Source organism: Leptosomus discolor, chromosome 18 (genome assembly GCF_034619465.1).
Source record: "Leptosomus discolor isolate bLepDis1 chromosome 18, bLepDis1.hap2, whole genome shotgun sequence".
In the NCBI taxonomy this organism is placed as follows: Eukaryota; Metazoa; Chordata; class Aves; order Leptosomiformes; family Leptosomidae; genus Leptosomus; species Leptosomus discolor.
The window spans coordinates 12875018-12901324 of NC_141408.1; the positions used below are offsets into that span (position 1 = coordinate 12875018).

Here is a 26307-nt window from a genome sequence, read left to right on the forward strand (position 1 = left end):
AACCACCTTCCTGGAGAGTTCCTCCCTCTCCTCCCACCCGAGAACCCACCGAGGCAGACCTGCACACTCTCATGCAGCTCAGCAAGCCCCGGAGAGGGGGCCCAGCATCTAGGATGGCTGTTTTCTAGATGAAAAGGAGCAGCAGCATAATATCAGGAAAGGAAAACACTTTAAAGCAGGCATTGCCCTGTGCAGCCTGGTAATACTGGAGTAGGGAGTGGAAAGGGTGCGTTAGTGCCGACCACTTTCTCCGAGAAGCTTGGGGCTCGCCGCAGATTCAGAGCCCTCCTTATTTTTTAAGGATAAGGAGGGAAAGAGAGGAGGACTTTTAGACTGCAAACTAGACCCTCGTTCCTTTGAGGCAGTGAAATGCATCCCTGGAGGCTCTCCCAGCCTTCTCGACCACTAAAGAAACCAGTGGGAGCACCCAGACTTCATGACTCTCCCCTCTGTAAAGTCACCTGAGCCCTCCAGGATGGTCGAGGATGTAGGGAGCTGGTTGAGACAAGCCATGGACCATGTGCGCAAGAAGTTGAAGGGGGGGGGGGGGGGGGAATCTAGACCCAATCCTGGGTTTTCTTCCTCATCTTTAAGACTGACTTCCCTGCAAGGGAGAAACCGTCTGAGCTCGTGTTGGTAGGACAAGCAAGAAGAGCCTGGAAAGGTTAAAATATAAATCTGCTGGGTTCTTTGATGAAAGAAATTCAGCTCTTCTCTAGACTAAAAGGTCCTACAGTGGCTCGGCCACAGGAGACAAGAAGCGAACGCTAGGAAGGGAATAACGTTTTGTTTAAAACAGTGATAGTGGCTGACTTTTGATACCATCACTTGAATGTCAGTGATTGATTAGCAGCTCAGATGCCTTTTTCAAAGACTTAAGAGCAGCAAACCCCACAAAAAGCTTTCCTCACCAACAAAGGCAGGCAGAGGCAGGCTTATCCTAACTGGGGCTGCAACACCAGTGCGCTCTCTTGAACTGGAAAAGCAGCTGCTGCTTCAAAGGAAGACACAGAAAGCTTACTGAGCACTGAGCAGATGGGGGAAGCCTGTCCCTACACTGGGTTTCAAATTGTCAGGAGTTACCTTCAGCCCCGCTGTTGTATCCTCACCAATGCTTCATTAGCATTAACTCTGGGAACACTTATGTGCCATATAAATGTGCACTTCCCGTGGGAAGCTGGCTAATTCTTTGGCCTGAATGATCATTTAGGGCAATGAGCAAAACAGTATGAAAACTGTTTGGGTTCCATATGTTTCGAATTCAGAAGGTTTTATTTTACTTGAATGTCCCCAAATGACGAAATGTAGGAAATAAGAACTAGTGACGTTCCAAAAAAAAAAAAGTAATAAACCAAGAGCCTAGCAATTTCTCAAGTTTTCTGTCCCCACCATCTAAATGTTAGGAAAGGCAGAAGGGTCTTTTGAAAAACTCCTTCACAGGATCATTTCGGGTGTCTCAGAAATACGAAGAGAAGGCTGGGTGATGGACGGGGCTCTGCTCTGCATTTATAATGGGTGCTTCTGCTGGGAATTTTTTCTGCATCTTGGTGCAACGAGGGAGGAAGGAGAGAAGCAGGAGCCACGGGAACTCGAGGGTTTTCCGTGACTCCTGTGACGGGGGCATCTCAAATATGCTCAACGAGTGAGTTGCTCTTAACAGGGCTGGCCATCACACCTATTTTGGGGGTAGGTGGAGGAGTTAGAGGATGAGTGAGAGACTTGTGCACATTGCCAGATGAGAGGGTGGATTCTTTGCAAGGGAAAGAGCCTGACCCAGCTCCTTCCCAGAAATGCTGACATTGTCCCTGTCTCTTCACCTCTCCTGCTGCTGGCAAAACGCAGCAAATGGCCGAGATGGCATCAGCTGAGGGACAATGAAGTGATCAGAAGTGGTGAGAGCTGTTGGTTTCCAATGAAGTCAGAAGAAGCACCTTGCAGGGCAGACCTGTGAGTGGTGAGATGGAGAACAGCTTGTTCCTGGGTCTGAAGTTAAGAGTGGGAAAGTTAAATGAAGAAGTCTGGCTTTTGACCTAAGTGAGGAAATGAAGTCAGGAGCTACCAGGCCACAGAAAGTAATTTCTGCAGCTTTTGGTCTCGAAGGCTTGTTTATTTTTGAAGTGTTTATCAAAACCTTCTGTGGCATGAACATGCCAAAATAGCAGCTTGCACTCACTCCACGAGCTCTCCAGCTGGCGACTCCCAAGACCGGTCTCTGAGCCAGCCAGCCCACGCAGACAGAGGCCACGGGATGAAGATGGGCTGCCTGTCCCTTCAAAGGAGAAAGGGGACCTGGAGAACACGGCTCTTTGGGTGACCATCGCCACGTGGGGACGTGTGAGGAGACCCCCAAGCGTCCCGTTGCTAATTTGCAGTCTGCATCTTGGCGTGGGCCCTGCAGGTCAGGGCTGGTGATGACGCGTTGCCCGCGCAGAGAGCAAGGTGTGAGCTCCTCTGCGGCTGGTACGCTGAACATCTTTGTCCACTCCAGCTCCCCAGTAAGCAAGCAGGCCAGGGTTTTATTAAACTGAGTGTTCATGGACATCCTGGACCTCCTCTTCAGATTCTGCATTCAAAAAAAAAAAAAAAAAAAAATGGAAAAAGAAAAGGGTCAGCTACAACTAGATGAACATTCCCGGACTCTGCAGCTGCTGGGGCCCTGACCCTGCAATACAGAGAAACAGATGCTGCAGTGAAAGCCACTAAGTTTCTCCCAGTATTTTGGAGGGAGTTTTCTGGCCACCTCCCCAGTCAGTTTATTCCTCACAATAAAACGTAAACATAAGACATCAAGCCACTCTTTAAATATTTCAGAAGATACAAGTTAAGGGCATGGACTCCAGGACTCCCGTCGCTACTAGATGTTTGCTTTTGAGGCTTTTTGATGTTAGACCTTTAAGAAAAAAATCCGTACAGCCATTTAAAAAATCATTAGCAACAGAAAATAACTGTTCACACAGTGCCAGGGCAGCACCTTCCAGGGACAGGGCGCAACAACAACAGACACTCCAGACCACAAAAGCAGACTGCAAAGGGATATGTCGGTGCAAGAAAGGGCCGGCACACGCGCTTTATGCTGTTCAAGAGGCTGCAGCAATTGTTTCTGGGTCCCACACAAGCCAAACCCAATGGTGGTTGGCCACAAATGCCAGCCCCCCGTGCCCGGCCAGCAGGGACTGCAGCTCATGCTCTTCACCAGCCCCTTCCACCCGGTGAATTATTGACAGCAAGCGCCGAGTAGTTTGAAACACTCAACAGGAGGGCTGCCTAGAAAGGGTGCGCCCCGAGTTGCTGCTTCACATAGTCCCTTTCTCTCCGAGTGACTGAGCGCTGATGCACACACCATGGTCCCTTTCCCATATGTCTCTCAGGTCTGCCCAGAGCTCTCACGCTGGGTCAGCACAGCCCAGTAAAGGCATACGTGCATTGTTTTCCACATTCCCCTTTTCCTGAATGTTCCTGAGATCAAAAGGAAACAAATGCCCATACAGATATTCATAGAGAGCAATTCCAAACAACTTTTCAAAGCAGTCACAACAAATTCTTGTTTGTGATAAATCACCAGCTGTAGGAACAGGACCTCTAAAGATTAAATATACGGGAAGAAAACAAACAAATGAGATTCTGCTTTGAAAATGCAGCCAATCGACGTGGGGAAATGAATGCACAGACACAGTGTAATACATATACATAAGTGTGCAGGCATGGCCAAGGTACAGAAGACAGAGATTGACTGTATCTGGCATTTGTGATTTGTGTCACCAGGACATTGAACAAGCCAGTGCCAGCCGTTTCTCACGTCACCAGCTTATGTGCAACACAAAAGAGACTGTACAGCTTCGATCACTGCTGGACCAGTCAGATGTCCTGAGTCTCAAACAGCAGTATTAAAATATTTTCTGAAAACTGTCTGAGTGCCCCCTGTTACACAAACAGAAAGAAAGATTTTAACAAAAGGTCCTGAACTGGGAGAGGTGGTAGAGCCTCAGCTGCTGAACTGGCCATCGAGACCCACACAGGGCAATGACCTGAAGGAGCACACCTGGGTGATACAACAGAAATCTCGTTCTTCAGCTATTAGCTTTTAGAAGTGGTCGTCTTCTGCCCTCTAATCCCTTTCCCCCTCTCTAGCAAAGATCAAAGACATGCCGTGAAAGGGAATGGTGAAGACGATGAGCAGGAGATGGAGGAGAGGGGGAGGATGCTGACAGCGTGCTGGAGGAGGTGAGGTTTCCCGGAGGGAGAAATCAAGAGATTTCATCAGCTTGTTCTGGGACAAGATTTCGTGCGTGCTGGCGTGGTTTAGGGAGCCATCTAGCTGTGATTCACTGCTAGTTGTCTGACTGCTCTCGGTAAGATCCATTCAGCATTGCTCAGGGATTGATTCTTCAGTGAAACAACTCCCAGGTATATGAGGAAGGCAGGGATGTAGCTTTATGCAAACCCCACCAAGAAAAGCTGGTGGAGGCACTCAAGGAAGCAGCACGAACTCCAAGATGATGCATCTTTGGGATCATCTGCGGTGCCCTGGCGTCATCCCCTGCGATGCCGGTGCAGGGCACTGCCTGCACAAGTGGAGTTTCTCCAGGGGCTGTGGACCCACGATGCAGCCTCCCCTCGCAGCTGGGTGAGGTAAGCACACACCTGGAGGGTGCTGCATCCCACAGGAGCACCCTCAGCTTCTGGAAACCCTGGTTTAGGGACTTCCTGAGCCAGGAAGGAGTGTATTTGCATCTCTGCATTTGATAGCTCTTGATCTAGGCTCTCGAACCCATTTTACTTCTGGCACTTACATCCTCTGGGCAATGAGCACCAGTTTCATTACACACTGTGTGTTACCTTATTGGGTGTTTTAAAGCTTCTGGTTCCCATTTGATGCCACCACTTATTTCGTTACAAGCACCAGCGAGTCTCTCTTATCTGCCTTCTCCCCTGCTCTCCTAATTTCATATCCTCTCTTTCATATCCTCTGCTAATCATCTTTTTCCCATATGAAAGTCTCTATGTTCTTTCTGTTTTCTCAGAAAAACCTCATTGTTGTGTTTGTACTCGATACTCCCAAGTCTGCTATATCCTTTTCCGAGAGGTGACCAGAGGCAGATGCTAGCTGTCAAAGCGCCACAGACTTACGCAGCTGCACAATGACACTTTCTGCTTGTCCCACATTGGTTCCCGGCTAGCTCCTAATTAATAATTTGATCTTTACTTAGAAGTGGTTCTGCTCATGTGTGGCATTTTGGGCTACTTACATGGGATCCACCACTCTATTGCCTGATAACTCAGCAATGGGAGATCCTTCTGTCAGGCTTTGTAGCCAGTTTTAAAGCTGACAATCCTGAAGTATTTCATCTTTCATAAACTTTGCTATCTCATCTCCATGTCCAGGATATTTATGAGCTTGCTGAGAGGTGCAGACAGTCAGAGAACTCCAATTTCCTCCTTCTCTGAGTAACTTTCCTCCATTAAGACTAATCTGCACTTTGTCTCCTATTTTTTAGCGAGTTATTTACCTACGAGAGCACCTTCCCTTTTATCCTTTGAGAGCTTCACTCCCCTAAAAGATCTGCAAGGCGTTATCTCTCTCTACAAAAGCTGTGTTGCCTTGTCCCCTGCTTTTCCCATTTAGCCATGTGCCTGCAAGCCAGACCCTGTATTTGAATTTTTAACAATTTGCTCGGCAGGAAAGTCAGGCTCATCGTTCCGTGGCTTCAGCTATTTCAAGGCGATATCGCCCTCAGCTCTTCCTTCTGCCCTGGGCACGGGTAACAGACTGCAGTCCACCTTTGTGACTTGGCAGTTTTGTGCTTGAGCCCTTGCAGGTTGCCCAGGTGAGTGATCTCTAGCCCTGGCAATTCATTAGCAGCCACTTACTTCACTGATGCGTTTCAGAAACGCTCAAGCTGATGATATGATTCTCTACCCCAGGCCCTTAACGGAGATGTGCCAGGGCGAGAACCTCCTTGGGCACTTCCATGCTGATCACTAATGCAACCAATTTCAGTTTGCTCTTCTGCTAGGCAGCTGCAGCCCTTGAACATCCCTCTTAGACCTGCGTTACTCCCAGGACCTGCAGAGCCTCTGGCAGCCTTCTTCCTGATGGAGCTGAAAATGTGTGCGTTAATAGTCCCTCTCTTTTTCACAAGTCGTTCATAGAAATCTTTCTTGGCCTGCCTCACCGTGGCTCTGCACTTACCTTTGCATCCAACTTTCTTCTGATTTCTTTGTCTAGCCACACCTTCGCTTTGGAAGATGCTTCTTGCTTCTAATTGCCCTCTCTGCTCTGCGGCTTGGCCAGCCCTTTTCTGGGGCTTTAAAGGATCCCTGTGCCCAAAAGCATCTTATTCTTTTGACTGCTTCTTTTAGGATTATTTGAAGAAGAGTCTCATGTCTATGTAGGCTTCTCTTTCGGAGCCTGAACTAACGCAGTGCATTATAACCCTCATACCATACCTCCTACTTAGGCACAATGGGCAATTTTTGTGTTACTTGTCATTGGACTGTACGCTCTCCTTAACGCAGTGTCTCTCCCATGCCACCAGAAGATTCACACTCTTCTCCTCTCTGTCATTTCACCTGGGAATTATAGGGTCCCACTGTTTGGTTTGGGTTTTGGGGGTTTGTTTTTTGTTTTTTTGTTTTTTTTTTAACTGGGTTTCTGAAAAGTTTATATCAAAACTTTAATTTACAGCCAGGCTTTCTAATTAATCCACTTATATTTTCAGCCTTGCAACATTTATCTAGAGGCATATATGCATTTCTCCTTGCCTATTTTTTGTGTCCTGCTTATATGGGATTGTCTATTGAGATTGTTCTATTGGGATTGTTCTTTGCTCTGTTTACTTGTTCTCTATTGATTTATGTCCAGTCCCTTTCTAAGATAAAGAACCGATGTGACTGTAACTCAGAGGTTGTGCTGTGTCAACTGTGTTTTCAGCTTGATGACTTTTCTGCATAAGCCCTGCATGTGCTCCCATTCTCTTCAGCTGTCCTCAGTTCCTAATAAAATTACATCTTTTCTTTCTAAGTATTTTCCCAGTCTCTGGCTGGTCCTGAAAGCAGAAGCTACTGCAGTCCAGCAGACACAGAGTCACGCTGCTTTCAAACACATCGGTCCTTCTAGCTCTGGGTCAAGGGAGGTTAAGAGAGAATGAAGGCTCTTTGTGCTTGGCTCTCTGGGCGTTAGACAGCCTTCCCCCATCACCCCAGCAGGAGGGGGGCACAGATCTGGGCTGCTGTGACTGTCTACAAAGAGACAGAGGCATCACAGCAGGGCCCCCTGCAATGCCCTGCGCGCTGCAGCGCCCGCGTTAGGTGCACAGACTCCTGCTCTGGTGGCCTGCGGAGTCCTCCCGCTTTCATTTCGCAACAGGAGCTCAAAGCAACTCCTGAGCAGCCTGCCCTCCTCCCGGAACGCCTGTCTCCGTGTCGAGGTCCTCTGCTGTGATCCTGGGAGGGCTGTGCCCTGGTGATATCACTACCCACCACCTCCAACTCAGGGGACATCAGCACTCAGAGCTACCTGCAAACCAGAGAGACACCTCTGCACTGCTGCCTCCTTATCTCTCGAAATGGCAGCATCTTTCTGGGCCCTTTGAAGAACCTCCCGTATCACCCATCTGCAGTGTCAGGCACTTCTGCGCCTGGGAAAAAATAAATAAATAAATAAATCTGTTCCTGGGAGTCTGGGAGCCCAGAGCGCCTCAGGCAGCAGCACCGTGGCCCATCCAGCCTCTCCCCCTTCCCTGCTGCCTCCTCGGCGGGCGCTCCACCACCAGGAGCCTGGGTGTGGCGGAGGGCTGGATAGACAAGCATGGGGAGGAAGTTATTATCTCCGCGGCACAATGGGCACGGTGAGTCACGAGTTTAAGGCCAGCATTTTAACAGAAATTAGACAGCTCGATCTGTATTTGGTACCTAAATCAAAACGATTTGCCCGAGGAGCTGCAATGAGTCAGTGGCAGGGCGAGGAAGGGAGCCAGGCTCTGCTCGGAGCCAGCACCTGCCCATGCTGGCTTGCAGGTTGCTGTACTCCCGAGAGAGCAAGACCTGGGAGCTCAACTCAGGTGCTTTCAAACAGCCTCATCTCAAAACACATTTTCCCCTCTCTCAGCGAGAGGTGTGCCGAAGTTAGGCAAAGGGCCAAACTTTAATCACGTCTGATTTCCAAAAGACACTAAAAAGCAACTCCCACGCAACAGAGGCAGGTGAGAAGCGAGGGATGTGCAAATCCATAAACTCATTTAGTCTGTTCTCCTACTACCACTGCCCACACACACTTCCTTCCTTATTGGTTCCAGTTAGCTGGCGTTGGCTACAACAGCTAGACCCCAATAAACCTTAATGATAATGAGTAAGACAGAGAGTAAGACATCCAGAGTGACGTAAGGACACTGAGAAACGTGGTCCCACCCCCTCCTTTGGGAGATATTCCAGCTGCTAGAGATTTTTAGTTGAAAATAGCCACCTTATTTCTCCTTTGTATTATTTTAGGACGAGACTGCAGGGTTTGGTGTGCTCATTAACAGGCTTGATAATCGTTCAGGCCATCATCTCCAGACAGGTGAGCTCTGAAACGCTTGTGTTGACAGTGGTCCCGTAGCAAAGCCCGCTGTGAAGGTACCAGGTCTGCTGGCAGCCAGCGTACCTTCAGCAAACCATCCTCATTCACCCGCTTGCTGCAAGAAGACGCAAACACCAGACTTACCATGACTACCCTGCTGAGACGGGCAGTGAAGGTGAAGATTCACACTGTGTCTGGGAGTACCTGTCCCTGAGAAATCAGCAGGAACCGTGCGGTTTCCCTCCTGTCCTGACAACCCCTCCTCCTGCTTTTTCAGCTCCGAGCCGGACTGTGACACTAAACACTTCCAGAGCGGCCGAGAGCCCGAGCCACAGGGCAGGGGAACGCTTGGGATGAGGGGCTGGACTTCGGGTGAGCAGCGGTGGCCAGCGGGATGGCTGTGAGGAACGTGAGCGTCGCAGGCTTTGGGCAAGGCTGAGTCCTCGGGCAGGAGAGCGGGGTCGGGCTCCAGGGGACACTTTCTTTTCCTTCGGTGATGACGGCTCTGTAAGCTGTGTCTCGGGGGCAGCGGGACAGGGGATGTGCCAGCTGCTCCCGATGGTCTGTTGGCATCTACACTGAAGTCCAACCCGTTTGGAGAAGCGGAGGGGGCATGAGGGGGCTCCCGGCCTTGCTGGGGACAGGCTGGCTGTCCTGCCAGAGCTGCCTCCTGCAGCACAGCGCTGCTTTCCAGAGGCTGCTGGCAGTGATGGCTTTTCTCAGTCCTCTTTTGTGTCCGAGCACCGTGGAAGCCAACCTTGGCCCCAGAGTACCGGGATTTGCGCTGCCCAGACCCCTGCCCGGCCCGCCCGGGTGGACACTCCACGTCTTTTCTGTAGTGATGGTGCTGGTGATGGTGATAGTGGACGTGGCTGAGCACCTGGGGCTTGGCCGGAGCAGCACCCCCGGGCACCATCAGGTCCAAGGACTTGGGCCGCGTCTCCCTCGTCGGCTGCGGCTGCTCCTGGCCGTTGTCCGTGGGGGGTCCCTCCGAGCTGCAGTACACGAAGGGGTCGTAGTCGCTGCTGAGGGAGCTGCGGAAAGTGGAGCAGCTGCCGTGGATGCCCTGCAGACTGACATCCGTGCAGTTCAACATGGAGTCACTGGAGGAACCGTGACAGGGCCCCGAGCTGGAGTCGCTGCCCGGCCCGTCTGCCAGGTACCCGCTGTGGTCCGTGAGATAACTCTCCCCAGAGCCGCTGCTGTTGTGCTGGTGCCCGTGGCCAACCCCCCGGCGCAGGGCGGGGGCACGGTGCTGCTTCTGCGCCAGGGCTGCGTTGAGCCCCAGGCAGGGGGGCTGGGGCTGCAGAGAACAAGTCCTGTGGGGCGGCAGCGCCTGCCCGCACGCCGAGGGGTTGGGATGCTGCTGGCCCAGCAAGCCCGGCGCCAGGGGGGACGGGTGGCCGCAGGCGAGCAGGGAGGTGGCTGGCCTGTAGGGCATGTAGTGGATCGTGCCAAAATCCAGCTGGGAGAGCTCCGGAGAGCGGAAGAAGGGGTTGCCATGGGCTGGCTCTGGGGGAACGCTCCTGAGGTTCCTCTGAGGATACGGGTGTGGGAGGTGGTAAAGGGCATGCCCCGGGTGCTGGCGGAAAAGGTGGAGTCGCCGTCCGGGCTCCATGTCCCGAGGGGTCAGCCTGGAGCCAGCGGCTGTGGCCTGGTCCGAGTCTCTGGCTGTGGAAAGAGAAGGGACCATCCAGCACATGCCCCCCAGCCCAGCTGCAGTAGCCCCAGCACCGGCGAGCCCCCACTGCACTCCCACTACGGTCCCACGTCCTACCCGTGCCCTGCAACTCCTCACTGCCACCACCAAACCATCCTGATGGTCCTGCACACTCAGCACCCTCCCTGCTGCCCTTACCCTCAGATCCCAAGACTGGAAACCCCTCCTCTTGGTGCAGGTCCCAACCCAAGCCCAGCACCTCGCCGTACACTGCGGGGGGCTCACATGGACAGGGACCCCTCTCCGGGCACACCCCGCCCTGTGCATCACACGCACAGAGACGCAAGCTCCTGCTGACACACTGGCTGTATGCGTCACCCATGGACCTCCTGGGCAAAACCCCTGCACCCAACCCCGTCCCTGGCCGGGAAATGCCGTGTCTGGACCCTACCAAGAATATTGAACATGCAAAGCGGACACGTGTGGTGTTGCTGCAGCCAAGGGTCAACACACTCCCGGTGAAACTCATGGGAGCACGAGATGATCCGCAGTTCCTAGAGAGAGGTGGAGAGAAGAGGAGGAGTGTGAGCAAGGAGAACCACGTCCCAAGAGCTGGATGGATCCTTCTCGATGGAAGCGAGCCTTGTAGGATGGAAAGATGTCTAACGGCGAGCGATTTTGCAGCCCAGCTTTGCACGGAGGAGGCTGTGCAGCAGCCTGGCAGCTCTGCTTGTGCTCACTGCGTCCAGCTCTGGGGTGTGAACATCCAGAGAGCTGCTAGCCCTCGGGAATAGCGGGGTTTCAGGCTGAGTGCTTTGGAGAAGCAAATGCCACTTTTGCCCCGTTTTTCCAACGCATTACGGACATTTTACCCTACAGCGACAGCTGGAGACTCGTCTTCAGGGAATCTGAACCTGCAGGCAAGTGACTTCAGCAGGGGCAGGGCTTTTTTGGCCAAGGGGCAGGCAGACCTCCACGGATGCCAGTCCCATCCCTCTGTTCCCACCGCAGCTCCCACCGGAGTGCAGCTGGGAACCTCAGAGCCGTGACTAACCAGCAGCCGTGCCCGCAGCCTACCTGGCCCTCGCTGAACTCCTCCAAGCAAATAGCACAGACCGGGGCTGAGCTGCAGCTGCTGGCCGAGTCCCACCGCGACGCCTGCCGGCACCTGGCCTGGTACTTGCGGGTGGCCAGCTGCCTGATGGCCTGCATGGTCTGCTGCTGCAAGGAGTCCTGCCAGGGAGAAAGGAGGCTTTCAGGAGAGGCTCAGTCTTACATCGCCACACTTCTCATGGCCCTTCTGTTTTTCAAGTGGGATTATCAGGACTTTGGGGGCAATACTCATTTCCAGTGGTGACTTTTTGTCTAACCTGACTCAGACAGAGTAGGCTTTGTCACCAGCAGGAGACATCTGGCACTAGACGGTCAAAATCACTCAGCAGTGCTGAATTTTTGAGCCCCAGGCTTGTCTTTCTATAGGACAAACGGGGCATTCTCAAATCTGGAAATAAATCTGACTCTGGAAAGACAATTATTTAATTTGTTAGTTTCTATTAAAAATACTATATCTTCTACTCTCTACCAATACAGACAATACTGTCAAAATCCACAGCTTGCGGGCCAGCTCTGCAGCTTTGGGTGCTGGGACAAGCTCTGAAAGGTGCTAGGGCTGCAGCGCTGGTGGGGCGGCAGGAGAGAGCAAGGCCACCGCACGAGGGATGCTGCCAGCCCATCTCAGGATCATTCCGCTCAACCCTGGGCAGCTCCTGCCTCATGTGGCCACATCTTCAGTTCACGCAGAGGCGCATTTCTCCTCCCAAACTGAGCCCGTTTCTGCCCTCCCCGTGTTTCTGTTGGCTCAGACACGTCTGCTCCACGAGATCCCTACCTGAGTCCTGTTCAGCTGGCACTTTGTGCGGACAACAAAAATCAAAATGATGACGACCACAGTGCTGACCACTGTGAGAAGAATCCACACGTCGTAGTCTGGCTGTTGGAAAAAACAGGAAAGAAATTACTCTTGCGTGGCAGGGGAGGGAATTAGAGGCTAGGCAGGGGAATCCCAGTCTCCTTCTGACCATCAGCCTTTGAATACATGATCCTTGGCCAAGCTCTACCTCCTCGCTCTTTACAGGCAAAAGAAAAAGGGTTCAGTCTTTTCTGCACATTCCAGCAGGAAGGGAATCTCTGTCTTGCAGCATCTCAGCTTCCTAGAGGCCATGGTCTAAAGTAGCACAAGATGAGAAAAATCAAGGCTTGGTCTCACCTGAAGAGACAGGGAATCCCCTAGCCTCACTCATCACATTTAAGCAAAAGAAACTAAAGAAGCTGAAAGCGCTTTTGAGCCTTTATTTGCGGCACGTTAGCTGAACGCTGCAGACAGGCAGCACCTGCAAAGGGCTGTGAGCTCCGTCCCTGCGGAGGAACGCTCAGCATCTTCGGGAAAGTCCTGTTCCATGGCACAGCAGCTTGGGAGGGAGGGTACAGAAGGCAGCGGGAATGGTGTGGCTCTCACCCAAGCTGGTGGCTCCTTGACCTCTATCTTCACGTGGGCCTCTCTGTTCTTGTTCACGACGCCCATGAGAAGCTCAGCATCGTGGCCCCTGATCAGGACCACGGGTTGACTCAGACCTCTGGGCTTTCTCAGCTGTAAAGAAACAAACGTGGTGAGAGATGGTGCAGAACAGCCTGAAACAAGGATTATCCTGCCCCCCCAGGCACATCTGCTTCCTCCCAATGCTTCTGGCACAAACTTTAGAGACTGACTGCTCCTCCAAACTTGCACTATCCCTCTTTGATGAAATGAGATGGAAGATCCTCCTCTTTTACCAACTCGTCAGCATGGCTTTCTTCATTTCCTCCAGTGGTGCCTCCTCATGCACAACTGGACACTGCTCAGTCTCTCTTGTGCTCCTCTTTCAAGCCCCTGTGCAGAAGTTCATGGTTTCTCCTCTTCCACGTGGTAACTGCCAACAACACTGCCAAGTGCTGCCTTCCCTACCGAAATGCTTCCTCTTACCTTCCAGTGAGACCCATCAGCATTCCCCCTCCGTGATCTGCAGGACATTCCGTTTGTTTCTGACCATACTGGCAGTTTTCCACCCTGGTCCAAGCAGCCTGGCACAGGCTGGCTCAGCAAGTGTCCGACTCTGCCCTCTGCTCCAGGCTGACCTGAATCAGGGTAGCCATCTGACCCACTAACCACTTCCCATACCCTTACTGAGCAACCTCAGCATCACCTCATGGGCCTGCACTCCCTGCTGCATTTCTCTGGCATCAGAAATTAAGGTGTAAGTGCATGAAAGAGCCGCAAGGGATGGAGCCAGCGAGCAGGAGTCTGCCCAGAGTTTTGATAAGCTCAGGCACCAGCTCCCCTATCTGTCCTCTTATCTAATGATGGATGCTTTTCATTATCCCTTGATTATTTCGACCTATTCCTTTCCAGAGATGATAGCAGTGTTGGTGGAAGCCTCTAAACCCATGTTAAACTTGCAGCAGGAGTATCACCAACAGCATAGCAGGGAGGCCGTGACTTTGGCTTGAAAACCTGAGAATCATCTTTCCCCTAAAGGACACCAGGGCTGTCTGTACTAGATGGGATCGGGTAATCTGTGACTTCCCAAGAGGAAGTGTCCAGCTCCTGGCAGAAAAGCTCAATGGATCAGACAATGTCCTTTAAGAGCAGCAAGGTGCCATTTGCAAGCTGCTGGCCTGCTGGTGCTGGGTGGAGATCTGGACATGTCATGGAGTGAGCAAAAGAGAAAAGCACCATCTTTGTGTGCGTGGATGAGCTGGGTAAGAGCCAACGCTCAAAGCCAGCCTGCAGTAACCTCCTGGGACCTCCCACTGCGTGTTGGTGGCTGGTGGGTCCTGACTTGGGCACATTTTGGGATAGGACGGGGGCACTGTGGTTTAGCTGATCATACCCGTGGGGTTTGTACCTGATCAGCAGCGCTTTCATCATCGGTAATGTCGAAAAGGATCGCACGGGCTCCACGCTCCCCCGCCAGCTTTGCCTGTCCAAAAGAACAGAAGCTTCAGTGGACATTTTGTATTGTACATCTGTATTAACATCTACCATTTGGATAAGTATCTGCCTCCCTGTCTCTTCACAGGAGAAAGAAGCACCTGCTACTTAAGACTGAGTTTACACCTTGGTTTCTGTACTTGTGTGGAGCTGCAGTGCCTGCTCTTGCGAGAGCTCTGCGGTTCACGGACAGCTTCTCCCTGTAGTCGTGGAGGCAAATTAGTCGGTGGGCTTGCAGTCACAGCAAGGCATAAACCTCAACACCAAACCCTCCAGCTGTCTGTGCCAGGTGCCCCTTTGCTTCAGAGCTGGATTTGCTGGGGAGGGCTCTGCAGCCCCACTGTCCCTGCTGGTCACCACGCAACCCTCCCGTCCCAAACCAGCAGAAACCTCTGCGGGTCCCCGCTGTGGCTGCACCAGCCGTGGGTTGTCTATGGCCCTGACTCCCATACACATGGCTCTCCCTGCTCTCCATCCCCCACGCTCACCAGGGAGAAGGTCAGGCGATGCCTGGGCTGCAGGTCTGGTCGAGGATTAGGAGCGGCATGGCTTTCCACAGCCCACCAGTTGCTGCGGTCCAAGGAGGACAGCTTTGAGACCCCCCTCAAATGAGTCTACATGCCACCCCGGTGAGGTCAAAGCACACTGCCTGGAGGACCTTGCGGGGTTACCCACGTCCTCCCACCAAGCCCCGCGAGCCCTCCAGGCAGGCAGAGGCAGCCTCTTGTGAAAGGGAGATGGAACGTGAACAAAGTGCAGGGCTGGGCCGCTCTTACTCATGCGGAGCCCTTTGATCCGCGCGTCCCGAGCGCCTGTGCAAACAGGGAGCTGCCGGAGCTGCCGCGGCGGTTTACCCACTGCCTTGCCAAACCCCAGGCTCAGGGGCCAGAGGTCAGTGCCGCCGCTTCCCAGCTGCAATATCAAACGCAGGGCGCCGGCTGAGCAAAGGGAAGGGGCATTCCCGGCGCAGCAAACAGCAGAAGAGCAGGTTCAGCTCCATCCCTCGCTCGCAGGTGCTGGTCACCTCCCCTCCATGCACCTTGTCGGGGAGAAGTTGGGTGCCAGAGGTGGGTGCCTGGGTCTGGGGACAGGGACGAGGATGCGAATGGAGGCGCAGATGGTCAGGAAGACCACGGAGGCAGGGCTGAAGGGTCTGAGTTGCTGAAAGGATTTGACACGCTTGGGTTTGGTATACCAGATGGGGAAGCTGGAAAAGTGGGATCAGAAGCTTGGGGCAGGGATCAGAGACTGGGGTCCTGCCTGGGATCAAAGGAGCCTCCGCTTTCGCCAGCACTGAAGAAGAAACAGGACTTTCAGGTAGTGACTTCCACTCGCTGGAGCCAGTCAAGGTTGGATGGACAATGAACAGCTCTACAAAGATTTCATCCTGCTAAAGACACCAACAATGGGGAAACAAACTGAGACTGGACAAGTGACTCTTCCAAACATCCTCCTGACTCCTGTTGCGAAGGACACAACTTTTGTTCAAGCTATTCACAACCTGCTTGCTGCAATCATTTTCTGAGTGCTTGCCTCAGAGCTCTTCAGCCACATGGCACAGCTGACCTCCCTCTTTGAGGACTGAAACACTTTCGGTGCAAATATGTATTTACAGGACGATTTAAGAGGTTTCAGCAGTCTGCCAACCAGACTTGCAATCAATGGTTTGCTCAGAAAAAACAAAAAAATACACCAAAAGAATTACAAGTTATGTATCAGAAAGAAAAATAAATCACTTTGAATTTATTCCAGAGGTATTTTCCACGCCTTCCTCTCCCCTTGCAGACCGAACACCTTCCCTACTGGTTATAGCTTTGGATGCTGAAGCAGTGGTAGAACTTAAGAGAGGAGAAGTGGGAAAGTGCATCAGGTGGCTGATGGAGTTATCCTCGTGCTGGGCTGGACGGGGTTGTCCATGTGCGCTGCTTGGCTGGGTGACAGCTAAAGCAGAGGTTATGATAACACTTTGCACATGGCTATTTTTATCATCACTGATACAGCGCTGCAATTCAACATGCAAATCTCTACCGCAAGAAACACATGCCAGGAAAACAAGGCTCCTGCTCCAGCAAGCACCAGCCACATCCCACAGCTACAACCCTGCTCTTGAGGAGGAGCATTGTCCGGGGATTTTGAGGAAGAGATCTGTATCATGTTGGAGGGAAAGAGCTTGGCAGAGGCTTCAGGAGGATGGAGAAGCAGCCAGACAGCAATTGCAGGGTGATGGAGGAACCTAGGTACAAGGCAGGGCCTGGGGATGCGGCCACCTTAAGGAGCATCTGCCTGTATTTCACAGTCCTGTTTGGGGGGAGAAGAGCTGCGAGCCTCCCTGGGTGAGACCCTGGAGCAGGACTACCTGCAGGCAGGATGGCAACCAATGTCACGTTCCGTTGGATCTCAAAACCCAGCGCTGGATTCGGCTCTGGTAACAAAGCAACGCTGACTAAAGGCCAGCGAACTGTCGCTCTGTCAAGTCACGAGCCTGGCAACGAACCGAGCGGTTTATTTGCTTTGGGGGGGATTAGTGGTCCTCGAGAAGGGATCAAGGTTAGTGAGGATGACCGCAGTGCAGCAATGCACCGTGTCTCGCCCTGCCTGTGCAGACCTTCCTCAGCTGATCCCTGGACTCAGCAACACACTTCCAGTGCCGTGATCAGAAACTCAAAGATTAAAGACAAAACGAGCAAACCAGGTTTTAAACCTTTTAGGTTCGTAAGTGGAAGACGAGACTTTGAAGCTGCTCCTTCCTCCTGGTCAAGACCCTCTACAGTAGCTGTGCTGACCAAACCAGTCATTGCTGCCCTCACCCCCAGCATCCTCCCCTGTGGGATGCTGCAGCCTCAGACCACTCTAACGCGATGGTCACGTCTGGATGGACACGGGAGAGCTGGAGCCCTGAGCTGTGCTCCCTAAGGCACCCGCAGAGCCCTTGCTCTCACGTCTGTCACAAGCTGCACTGGAAGCCCTTGGGTGTCACCGTCCTTGTCCATCACTAACACCCACAGGTGGGACCAGCCCCTTTTCCAGACGTGGCGTCAACCGACAGCAGGTTGATAACTCCAGCACACTGGCTTGTGCTAACAGCTGGCAGCAGCTCCAGAGCAGCACCAAACCAAACTTAGGCCTCCACCCTGGTCCAAAAAGGGACAGGCATTGCTGCCTGGCTGCCCGTGCACCTGCAGGCTATCAGCCCCGAGGCGGTGAATCCACCACAGCATCACATCCCTTTCCTTGTTTGCGTTGCCGCAGCCTCTGCGAAAAAAAAAAAAACAAAACCCCAAACCTGCTGTGCAGGAACGACTGCTTGGTACAAGTTTGGCCTGCCCTCTTCAGCTGAGCTGCAAGGAGGACAGAAAAGGACCCTGTCCCCATCCCCAGCATGTCACTACCAGCAGAAGGCAGACAACAGGAGCGGCATCACCTGGACACAATCCAGGTAAAGCCAAGAGCTAAGAAGGATTTTTTCATGTTTCTACAGTCCTTGTGGAAAAGAACACAACATTTAATACAGAGACAATAAAGGGATGGAGTAAACCACCGAAGAAAAAAGCTACTGTCAGCCTTATCCACGCAACTTTATCAGATACACAAAGATTTTAAGGCTTAAAATGGCCCTCGTTCCTACCTGACTTCCTTATTACTGGAGAATCGTACTGGTGACCTCAGCTCTTGACAGAGTAACTGCTGTTTCACTAACATACCCCTTTCACAGCAGACCTATCTGAAGACCTCCGAGATGTCCCACCCCTTTGTAGGGTGGATGGTGGCCCACGCTGCTAAAGAGGCACATCCCACTGCTAGTTCGTCTGGTTTGCATTTGTCGGGTTCTTCCCGTGCAGTGAAGTATTACAGTGTTATTTTTAAAGACAGGACCACAGAAGATGTTTTCTGTGTCCATGTTTTCCCACAGGACAGAGGACATGGGGAAACACAAACACTCCCCCCCCCCCCCAACAGGCCAGCAAACAAGGGGAGGCAAAACAGGAGGGGCACGAGGCTGCCGGGCAGTAAAGCGTACGGGATGCTGGGGAAAGGTCTGAGCTGTCCCAGAGCAGTCAGGTTAGGGAAAACTCCACACCTTTTACAAAGCCAGGCAGTGCAAAAAAATAAGGAGGGATGGGTGTTCGGGATGGCTGGCACGTTGTCTGTCCCAAAGGACCCCTTCTGCCAAGGACCTTTGTCCTTTTCTCCACCTCCCAACAGCTCTTTCCTACCCTGCTGCCTCCTCCTGCTTTCCCTCTTGCCTCCACCATGGGTTTCCCGGCTCGGTGCCATTGGGGGCATTTCTGCACCTACCTTGTTAGCCAGCGACAGGCAGGGGTTGGGATCCCGATCTGGCTGTTCGAGCTTGACAATGGTGATGAATCCCGATTCGGTGTGTTCATCCTCGCTGGTGTTGCACAGGGACAGCGGGTGGGACTGCAGGACAAAAGCAAAGGGAAACTCAGATCTTGAGGCTCAGCGCACCACCACAAACTCTGTGCCGTAAAGACTCGCCCAGAGGGTGTAGGACAGCCCTGCAGTGGCCACCACCACTGCTGCTACCTCCCACGGCCCTGTCTGAGTGTCAGTGAGGCTTTGAATGCCGCAAGAAGCAAATCATTGTCAAAGTTCTGGCCCACCAGGAAAACGTCCCAGAAAAAGGTGGAGTTTCTGCCTTTCTGGTGGCTGCACTCAGGTCTGACTTTGTCCCTGTCACAGACATGCAAAGCCTGAGCAGCCTGTGAGGCCACAGCCTTTTATTTCTGGGACAGAGCATCCCAACAGCACAGCTCCTGGTGCTGCAAGGACGGACAGCATCCACGGGCCACAGGGCTCTCTCTCAGCAGCCAGCTTGCTCCCTGCCAGCGTACTGGGCAAGGCAGAGACCACAACAAAAGCAACCTTCTGGTGCCCTCAAAGATTCAGCACTTGTTTTTCAGCCACCAAACTCAACAACTTTATGATAAATTTGCAGAGGAGAAGCCAACGGAAGGAGTGAAAAAACTATAAGCAGGTAGAGAAGTACAAGGAGTGAGAAGGGAGGGGAAAAGATCCCAGTAACCACAACCCCAGTGAGTCCTGGAAAAATGTTCACCAGCTTGAGCCAAACCGCTGGCAGCAGGGAACTGAAACGGGACGGGGTCGAGGCACCGGGTCTGGGTACACCCCTCTGCAGAGCATCCTACAGAAGGAGACGCGGCGTGTCCCAGCCTGTTACGGGGGACACAAGCTGTGGAGCTCGCTCGCATCAGTGGCACTTGGTTTGGGTTTTGGCGGCCAATTCCCCTGAAGATGAGGCTGTCCTGCCGCTGGGGCAGAGCTCAGATGGGCAGTGCCTGCTGCCCGTGGCTGCACCTCATTCCTGGGCATTCACTGTCACCTCTGATCCCTGCCTGGGAAGGGCGCGGTTGCCTCTGGTTTTTCAGTCTAGCAGCGGAGGGACAACGGTCTTGTGCTGGATGGCAGGAGGTTGAAGGAAACTGCAGGCCAGCTGTTGGCTCCCTCTTGGGAGTTCCCACCACCTTGCACGAGCGCCCCCCCGTCTTCCTAAAAAAGCTGTCTAGCTTCCTCCTCGATGACTATGTTGTGGTGTAGGACGCACACACAGGTTATGGCACAGAAAGGCCTGTAAATACTAAGGTTGCTGGACAGCTTTTGTTACCAGTGTGTGGAAGTGTGGGAAACAAGCGAGAAAGCTCAACCTTATAAACCAGGAGGATTAGAGCAGGCTTTGTATCTGGTATCCATCCAGAAGCACGCCCCGAAGGCTTGCCTACCCTGCAGGTAATCCTGCAACAGCATCCCAGTGCTGTGAGAAAAAAAAAAAAAAAAAAAAGAAAAAAAAAAAGGCTGTTGCCTTGGTAGATTTAAAAACAGTGGGAGGAACTGTCAGAGCAGCCCAAGGACACTCCTCGCCCTCCATCCGCACTTGGCCGTGCCCAGGGGCTGCCAGGCAGCGTCGCTCCCATCCTCGGGCTGCTGCGTCCCCCCAGCGTGGACCCAGGGCACCCAGAGATGTGAGCTCACCCCTTGGCATGGGGCTGGCAGGAGCTGGGGAATGGGGCAGACTGGAAAACAGCCGGATGATGGTTCCTCCTCCCTGCCAGCTGCTTATTGCAGAAATTCAGCTGCGGGGAAGAGGGAGAACAAGGCTCGTTTCGCCTAACTTCAGACATGCCGATGTTGCCTTTTAACGTCCGAGCAGGTCGCAGGAACAGGTCCTTCAAGGGAGCGTGGCTCACCTGGGCTGTTTTTTTAGTCACATCCTTCAGGAGGAGAGGCACCATGCCCATTTCTCGCCGCTGACGAGGAAGGAGCGTAGGTGATTCGCTCGGATGTGGCCATCTGCATGGAAGCCTTCGAAAGCCAAAGCAGACAAGGAGCACCTCCGCTCCCTCAGAGATGCTCAATGTCCTCGTTGGTCCCCCCTGGGCGTGGGGAGAGGAGAGCTTTGCCTATCGGAGCCTCTGTGGCCCCAGAGGTCGAGGTGGATGGTTGGGGGCTGCGTGCTCGGAGCTGGTCCGGGCGCAGGTTGGAGCATCCTGCCCTGCATCTCCCCACCGGCTCAGAGCCCACCGTCCCCGGGGGCTAAAAGATGCCGGGTTTTCACCCCCCAAAAAAAGCCTCGGCAAAGCCCCCGGGGCTGCAGCAGGAGCTGCCACCGCTTGGTGGGGCTCTTGGTCGGATCCTTCCCCTCCCGGCAGAGCTCACAGCCTGAGCCCAGCCCGGGGGGCTGCGGGGCACCCCCGGGGGGCGGGAGCCGCTCCTTTCCCGGCTGCGGCCGCCGAGGTCCCCCCCGGAGCCCGGTGGAGGCTCCTACCGGACACCACAGCTCCGTTATCCCCATCCCCGAGCAGCCCCCCCCCCCCCCGCCCCGCGGGCATCGGGGTGTCCCCCGGTGGGGAATTGCAGAGTTTGCCCCTCGGATCGCAGGGTTCTTCCCCCTTCGCACAGTGCCAGGCACGCCGCTGGCGGGCACGGGGGGTTGGTGGGGTTTTGGGGCAGCCTGTGCCGTGCTACAACCTGGCACCAATTCGGAATGCGCAAGCACCCCGGCGCTGCAATCTCGGGAGGCGCTACAAAATCGTGGCGCTGCGTTTTGCGGCGCTTTAAGTTCTTGGGCTACAAAACGAGAACAGGTCTGACAAAGCCAGGAGAGAGAGTTAAAACGGTGAGGATTTAAAAAAAAAAAAAAAACAAAAACAAAAACAACCAACAAAACCCAACCCAACAAAACCAAAAAAAAACAACAAACCAACAAACCCACAACCACAGACATCTGCAAATTGCTCGATTTTGAGGTAGGTAACACCTACAGTCACAAATGTGTAAAGAAATCAAACCCCAGACTCTCAACTAACTTTCAGGAGCTCGGAGACCAATGTGTAAGAGATGGTACCGTGAGTATGAGCTCAGATATAACCCGCTACACTTGAAAACATTGCACAGGGTAGCTCGGCAATGATGAACTGCTGCATGCCTTTGACTGGCAGTCCCTCATCCATCTTTCTCTCGGGGTCTTCCTCTCTAATCCATAGCGATATTAGAAGAAAAAAGTCAAAAAGCTATATAATTTAGACTTCAGACTTAAAAATGCTAGAGAGAGGGCAGTTGTACCAAGCCAAGCACCACAAACTTTAGAAATTCAGGTTTCTGGGCAAACGATCCAATGTTACAACTCGGGAGCGCTCAGGGAAGGCTCCCAAATAACCCCATGCTCCAGGCGAGCAACGGCAGGCGCTGCCCCCACCAAGGCCAACACGGCATTGAAGTGCCCGTGATCCTGCTGGCTTTACCAAGCCATGTCATTACTTTTATATTCTGTTTGCTTGACTGGGAGCTGTCTGCCTTTTGGTTAATATATCATTTTAATAATTGCAGAAAAGCACAAAACAGGAAATGCAAAGAGTGTGTCTCGTGATACTTCTAATAATTCAGAGATAACCCTCCTGCCAGCGTTATCAAACCTTCACCGGGTTGCTCCCAGAGCCCAGGCCCCCGGCACCGGGGAAGAAGTTGCAGCTTCCAGCATTGCTTGGAGCTGTGTCCAGCCCTGGGTGGGAATGGCTTGGGGCGCTGTGATGTTCCTGGGGCAGTGACTCCATGGGGAGAGGGACAGTCCTGCGTGCTGAGCATGGAGCAGCCCCGCTGTGATGAGGATCGCTGGGCCTGATCACAGTATTAATGATAAACACTGGGAATAAGAGCAACGAGCTAAGCTTCTGCAGCTCCAAATGAGCATGGGGAGCATATATAAAATGCTGGCAGCTGTTCTAGGGGGGGTCCTAGTTGGAAAATCCACAGAAGACCTGCTGATGAATGCACCAAAATGCTTCAATCAAAGATTTTTCTATTAAGACAGGCCACTGTGGTCTTTTCCTCTTTCCCTCTGGGACACCCACCTTCCCTGGCCAAGCAAGGGTCCTTTGCCTCGGGCATTCCTGCACCTACAAAGAGCACAGCAGGCAGCCAAGACGGCGCCAAGAGAGCAACAGGATCCTTGCCAGCCGAGACCCTTCCTCACGTGGGCAGCTGCCCATGGAGCCGAGGCAGACTAGTGGCCCCCCTGTCATCCTGTGACGACAAGCCCCTCCTCAGACACTAATCACCTCTGGAGGCTGAGGCCAGGTGCCTTCCTCAAGCACTCTGTACAAGACGACCAAAGGGGCAGCTCGGGAGGATTCTTCTTCGTGCAAGGGACACACACATCATCCACCCAAGCGACATGCTCTGCTCGTCCTCTGCCCCGGACTGCCTCTTCCCTCTTTTCCTACCATCTTCTCCCATTTGGTGCTATACAGGAGGCAACTCAAGCAGCAGCAAAGCAGCAAGACCTGGCTCTTACTGTCGACGTCGTACAATCGCGTTTCTTGGCACTTCCACTGCCCCTGACCCTTGCGTTGTGAGCGAGTGATCATGGCTGCATGTCGTGCTCGCAGGAGAAGAGTAGACTTGAAAAAATAATCTAATGATAATGTGGAAAACCAAATATTATGAGATTCCTCAGTGCAGAGGACTCATGCCCCAAGAGGCAGCCTTGGCTGCAGAGGCAGGATCCCTCGCTCCCTCTGAAACCAGACCTGTGCATTTGTGGCTGCAGACAGGCTCACTGACGGCAGGAGCGAAGGGTTTCTGTAGGCAGAGCATCCCCCACTCTGCTGGGCTGGGCACCTCTGGTAGCACCAACTGCCACAACCAAGAAGCCATTTCTTCTTACAGAAAGCCTCTCTGATCTAGTAGACAAAGGACAGGCAAACTCCAGCCAATGAAGAGAGGAGGTATGTTCATAGCCAAAATCACACACCTAAATCCCACCACGGTCCTGAACCGGCACTCTTTGCTCCCAGCGCCTCCCAGTCAGCAGAAAGACCTTGATGGGCATTATGCTGGATCCCACAGTGCTGCTCCGGCTGCGGCTTCCCTGTCTGAAATCACCTCAATGCTCTGCCAGACCCTTCTCCCAGGGTGATTCCTGCCTGGCTCTGCACTGCCAGGATCCCAGAGGTGGGGTTGGGATTAGCTAGTTCCCTCACAGGGTTTGGACCCAGCCTTGGGTGATTCAGCTCTGCCCATAGCCTGGCCCTGGCCTTGCTTGTAAGACACGGTCCACCAGAACCTGTGAACCCACTGGCTTTGTCACTCCACCGATCTCTGTCACCACATCCCTCCTGCCACCCCTTCAACAGGATGCAGAGCTCCCCCACACACCTATGTGGTTGCTACCACTTTTTTTTTTCCTGTTTCCTTACCCCGTGGCTTCTCTTCTTCTTTTCTACCTTTTCCACCCACACCACCTCTCCTAAAATACTGAACTTCTCTTTTCTAACTTATCCTTGCCATCTTTCCCACTTTATTCCCACTAGACCCACCACCTTCACACCAACCTCGCCCTCCCACCCTGCCAGCACCACTCACAGGTTGTACTGAGCAGCCAGGAGCTCTCCTGCAGAAACACAGTGGATGTAGACAGGTCCCAGGGAAAGCCAGACATAGAGAAGCGCTGGATTCTCACTTGGAGGCTTCATTTATAAAACAGTAGGGGGAAAAAAAAAAAAAAAAAAGATGACCCTGAGAGGTCATCTAGCCCACTTTGCTGCCTGAAGGCAGGATCAGCCAGACCTAAAACATTCCTCAGAGACACTCGCTCAACCTGTTTTCGAGACCTCCGAAAAGGGAGACTCCTCACCTACTCCAGGGCTGCCTTCTCCTCCACACCGGAAAGTATTTTGTAACGCCTCATCTGAACTGGGTTTGCTGCAGTCTAAGCCTATTAATTCTCACTGAATTAACTATGCCCACGGACAAAAAAAAAAAAAAAAGAAAAAAAGAAAAAGATTATTCACTTAATTTTTTTCCAAGAACCATTTAAACATTTCTGTTTCACAAAAGAGTCTTTAGGGACAAGGGCTGGAAAAGGACTCGGAGAAGCAAAGGCCCTGACAGCCTCAGTTTTCTCTGTAAGGGAACTCCGAGTAGTTCACACCCTTCCTTCACGGGGGATGAATGAGTCAAAAGGATTTATTTGATTTGAAGTGGTAGTAAAAAATTTTGTAACCGGCCAGTGAGGTTGTCATGGAAAAGAGAGGAAGAGAACAGGACAAGAGAGTGTTCACCGAAGGGCTCTAGAAAAATCACAGACTAAACTGGTGAACTGTTAACAGCAACATATAACTTGTCACTAAATTGACCATAATACTGGAAAAATTGCAGGTAGCAAATACCAAGCTGAATTAAGAAGTTGAGATCAGTGCAGGGAATGGCAGGTCGATAATCCTGATTTCCCGGCCGAAAAAAAAACCTGGTTAAAAACCAGCATAATGAAGAGAAGGGAAGAACTAACAGCGCTGTGGAAAAGGAGAGTGCTGCTTCACAGACCCACGGGGTGCCTCAAAGCAGTCAGCAATAATGTGGGAATAAAGGTAGCTCAGTTAGTGCTGTACACTGGTATCGCCTCCTCTGCTCTCCTACAAGGCCAAGGCTCTGGAAGATGACAGAGTATCATGCAGTACTACCCAGGGCCATCTCCAAAACTAAGAAGAGAAAAAAAAGCAGGTCGGCCTTTACAATGGAGTGACCTTACCAGGACAGTCTCAGAAGTGAACCGTGTTGTCCAAATATTAACAAAGAACTGGGAAAATGAGAGGAATGGTGAAGTGGCTGAATTTTTCAATAACACATAAAAATTCAAGTGGATAAATATTAAAACTGGCTGCAAAAAATATTAAAACTGGATGCTGAGTGATGGACTGATGAACACGTTAAAAAATGCAAATATGAAAAAAAAATATATCTAACTATTTTACACAGGGGTGAGCTCTGTATTAGCTGTTAAAAACCAGGAAAGATCTTGGAGTCATTGTGGGGAGTATCATGGAAACCATTGTTGAATCACCCAAAGCAGTCAAAAGGCAAATAGACTATTAGGCATTACCAGAAAAAAAAATAAAGAAAAAAAAAAAATCTACTAGATAAAGCTGCAACGTGTCAATATCTTGAATATTACAAGAAGTCCTGCTTGCTACATCCTAAACAGAGGGCACTATTTCTGTACAAGAAGAGATTAAATGAACCAGAATTTTTCAGCTTAGTGGAGATGGGGTATGTTAGAGCTACGTAAAATGATGAGAAATACAGAGAATTCACGGAACAAAAGATCACGAAGAGCTGTTAAACACAAAGATGGACACCAGCCCCAGCTCAGGCCATCTCTGAGCCCAGCCTGCCAGCAGCTGGGGAGCTACAGAAAAGCATCACTTGGCATTTGCCCTTTCCCTGCACGTTTCAGGGCTGCACAGGGGAACTGCAGACACGGGGGCTCTGGCCAGGCAGCACCACGGTCACCTCACCACTGGAAGACTTTTCCCGGAAATATTTAGGCTAGAAACCAAATCACAGAATCAACCTGAGATTCCTGGTCGGTGCCAGAGAGCACGAAGAGCTTCTTCCAGCCCGCGGGCCCCTGCAGAACACGATCAGAGCCAGCCGCTGCCGTACGCGGGGAGGGGGGGGACAGCTGTGTGACCTCTGATGTGACCCAGCCTGCTCTCCTGCCCTCCTTCTCACAGGCATGCCAGTAGCCTT

The 26307-nt window shown here is 52.4% G+C and overlaps 1 protein-coding gene across 1 annotated transcript in view; it reads right to left on the reverse strand.

Moving 5' to 3' along the window:
* Nucleotides 1-2519: 2519 nt before the first annotated feature.
* The window catches only part of RNF43 (ring finger protein 43), a 56265-nt gene continuing 32477 nt past the window's right edge, over nt 2520-26307 (reverse strand). The window contains exons 2-9 of the mRNA XM_086475320.1: nt 18541-18663; nt 14159-14233; nt 12733-12864; nt 12106-12207; nt 11295-11450; nt 10669-10771; nt 8702-10228; nt 2520-2563 (exon numbers count right to left, since the gene is read on the reverse strand). Coding sequence (XP_086331446.1) covers nt 2520-2563; nt 8702-10228; nt 10669-10771; nt 11295-11450; nt 12106-12207; nt 12733-12864; nt 14159-14233; nt 18541-18663 — 2262 coding nt within the window. The remainder of the gene's footprint in view (nt 2564-8701; nt 10229-10668; nt 10772-11294; nt 11451-12105; nt 12208-12732; nt 12865-14158; nt 14234-18540; nt 18664-26307) is intronic.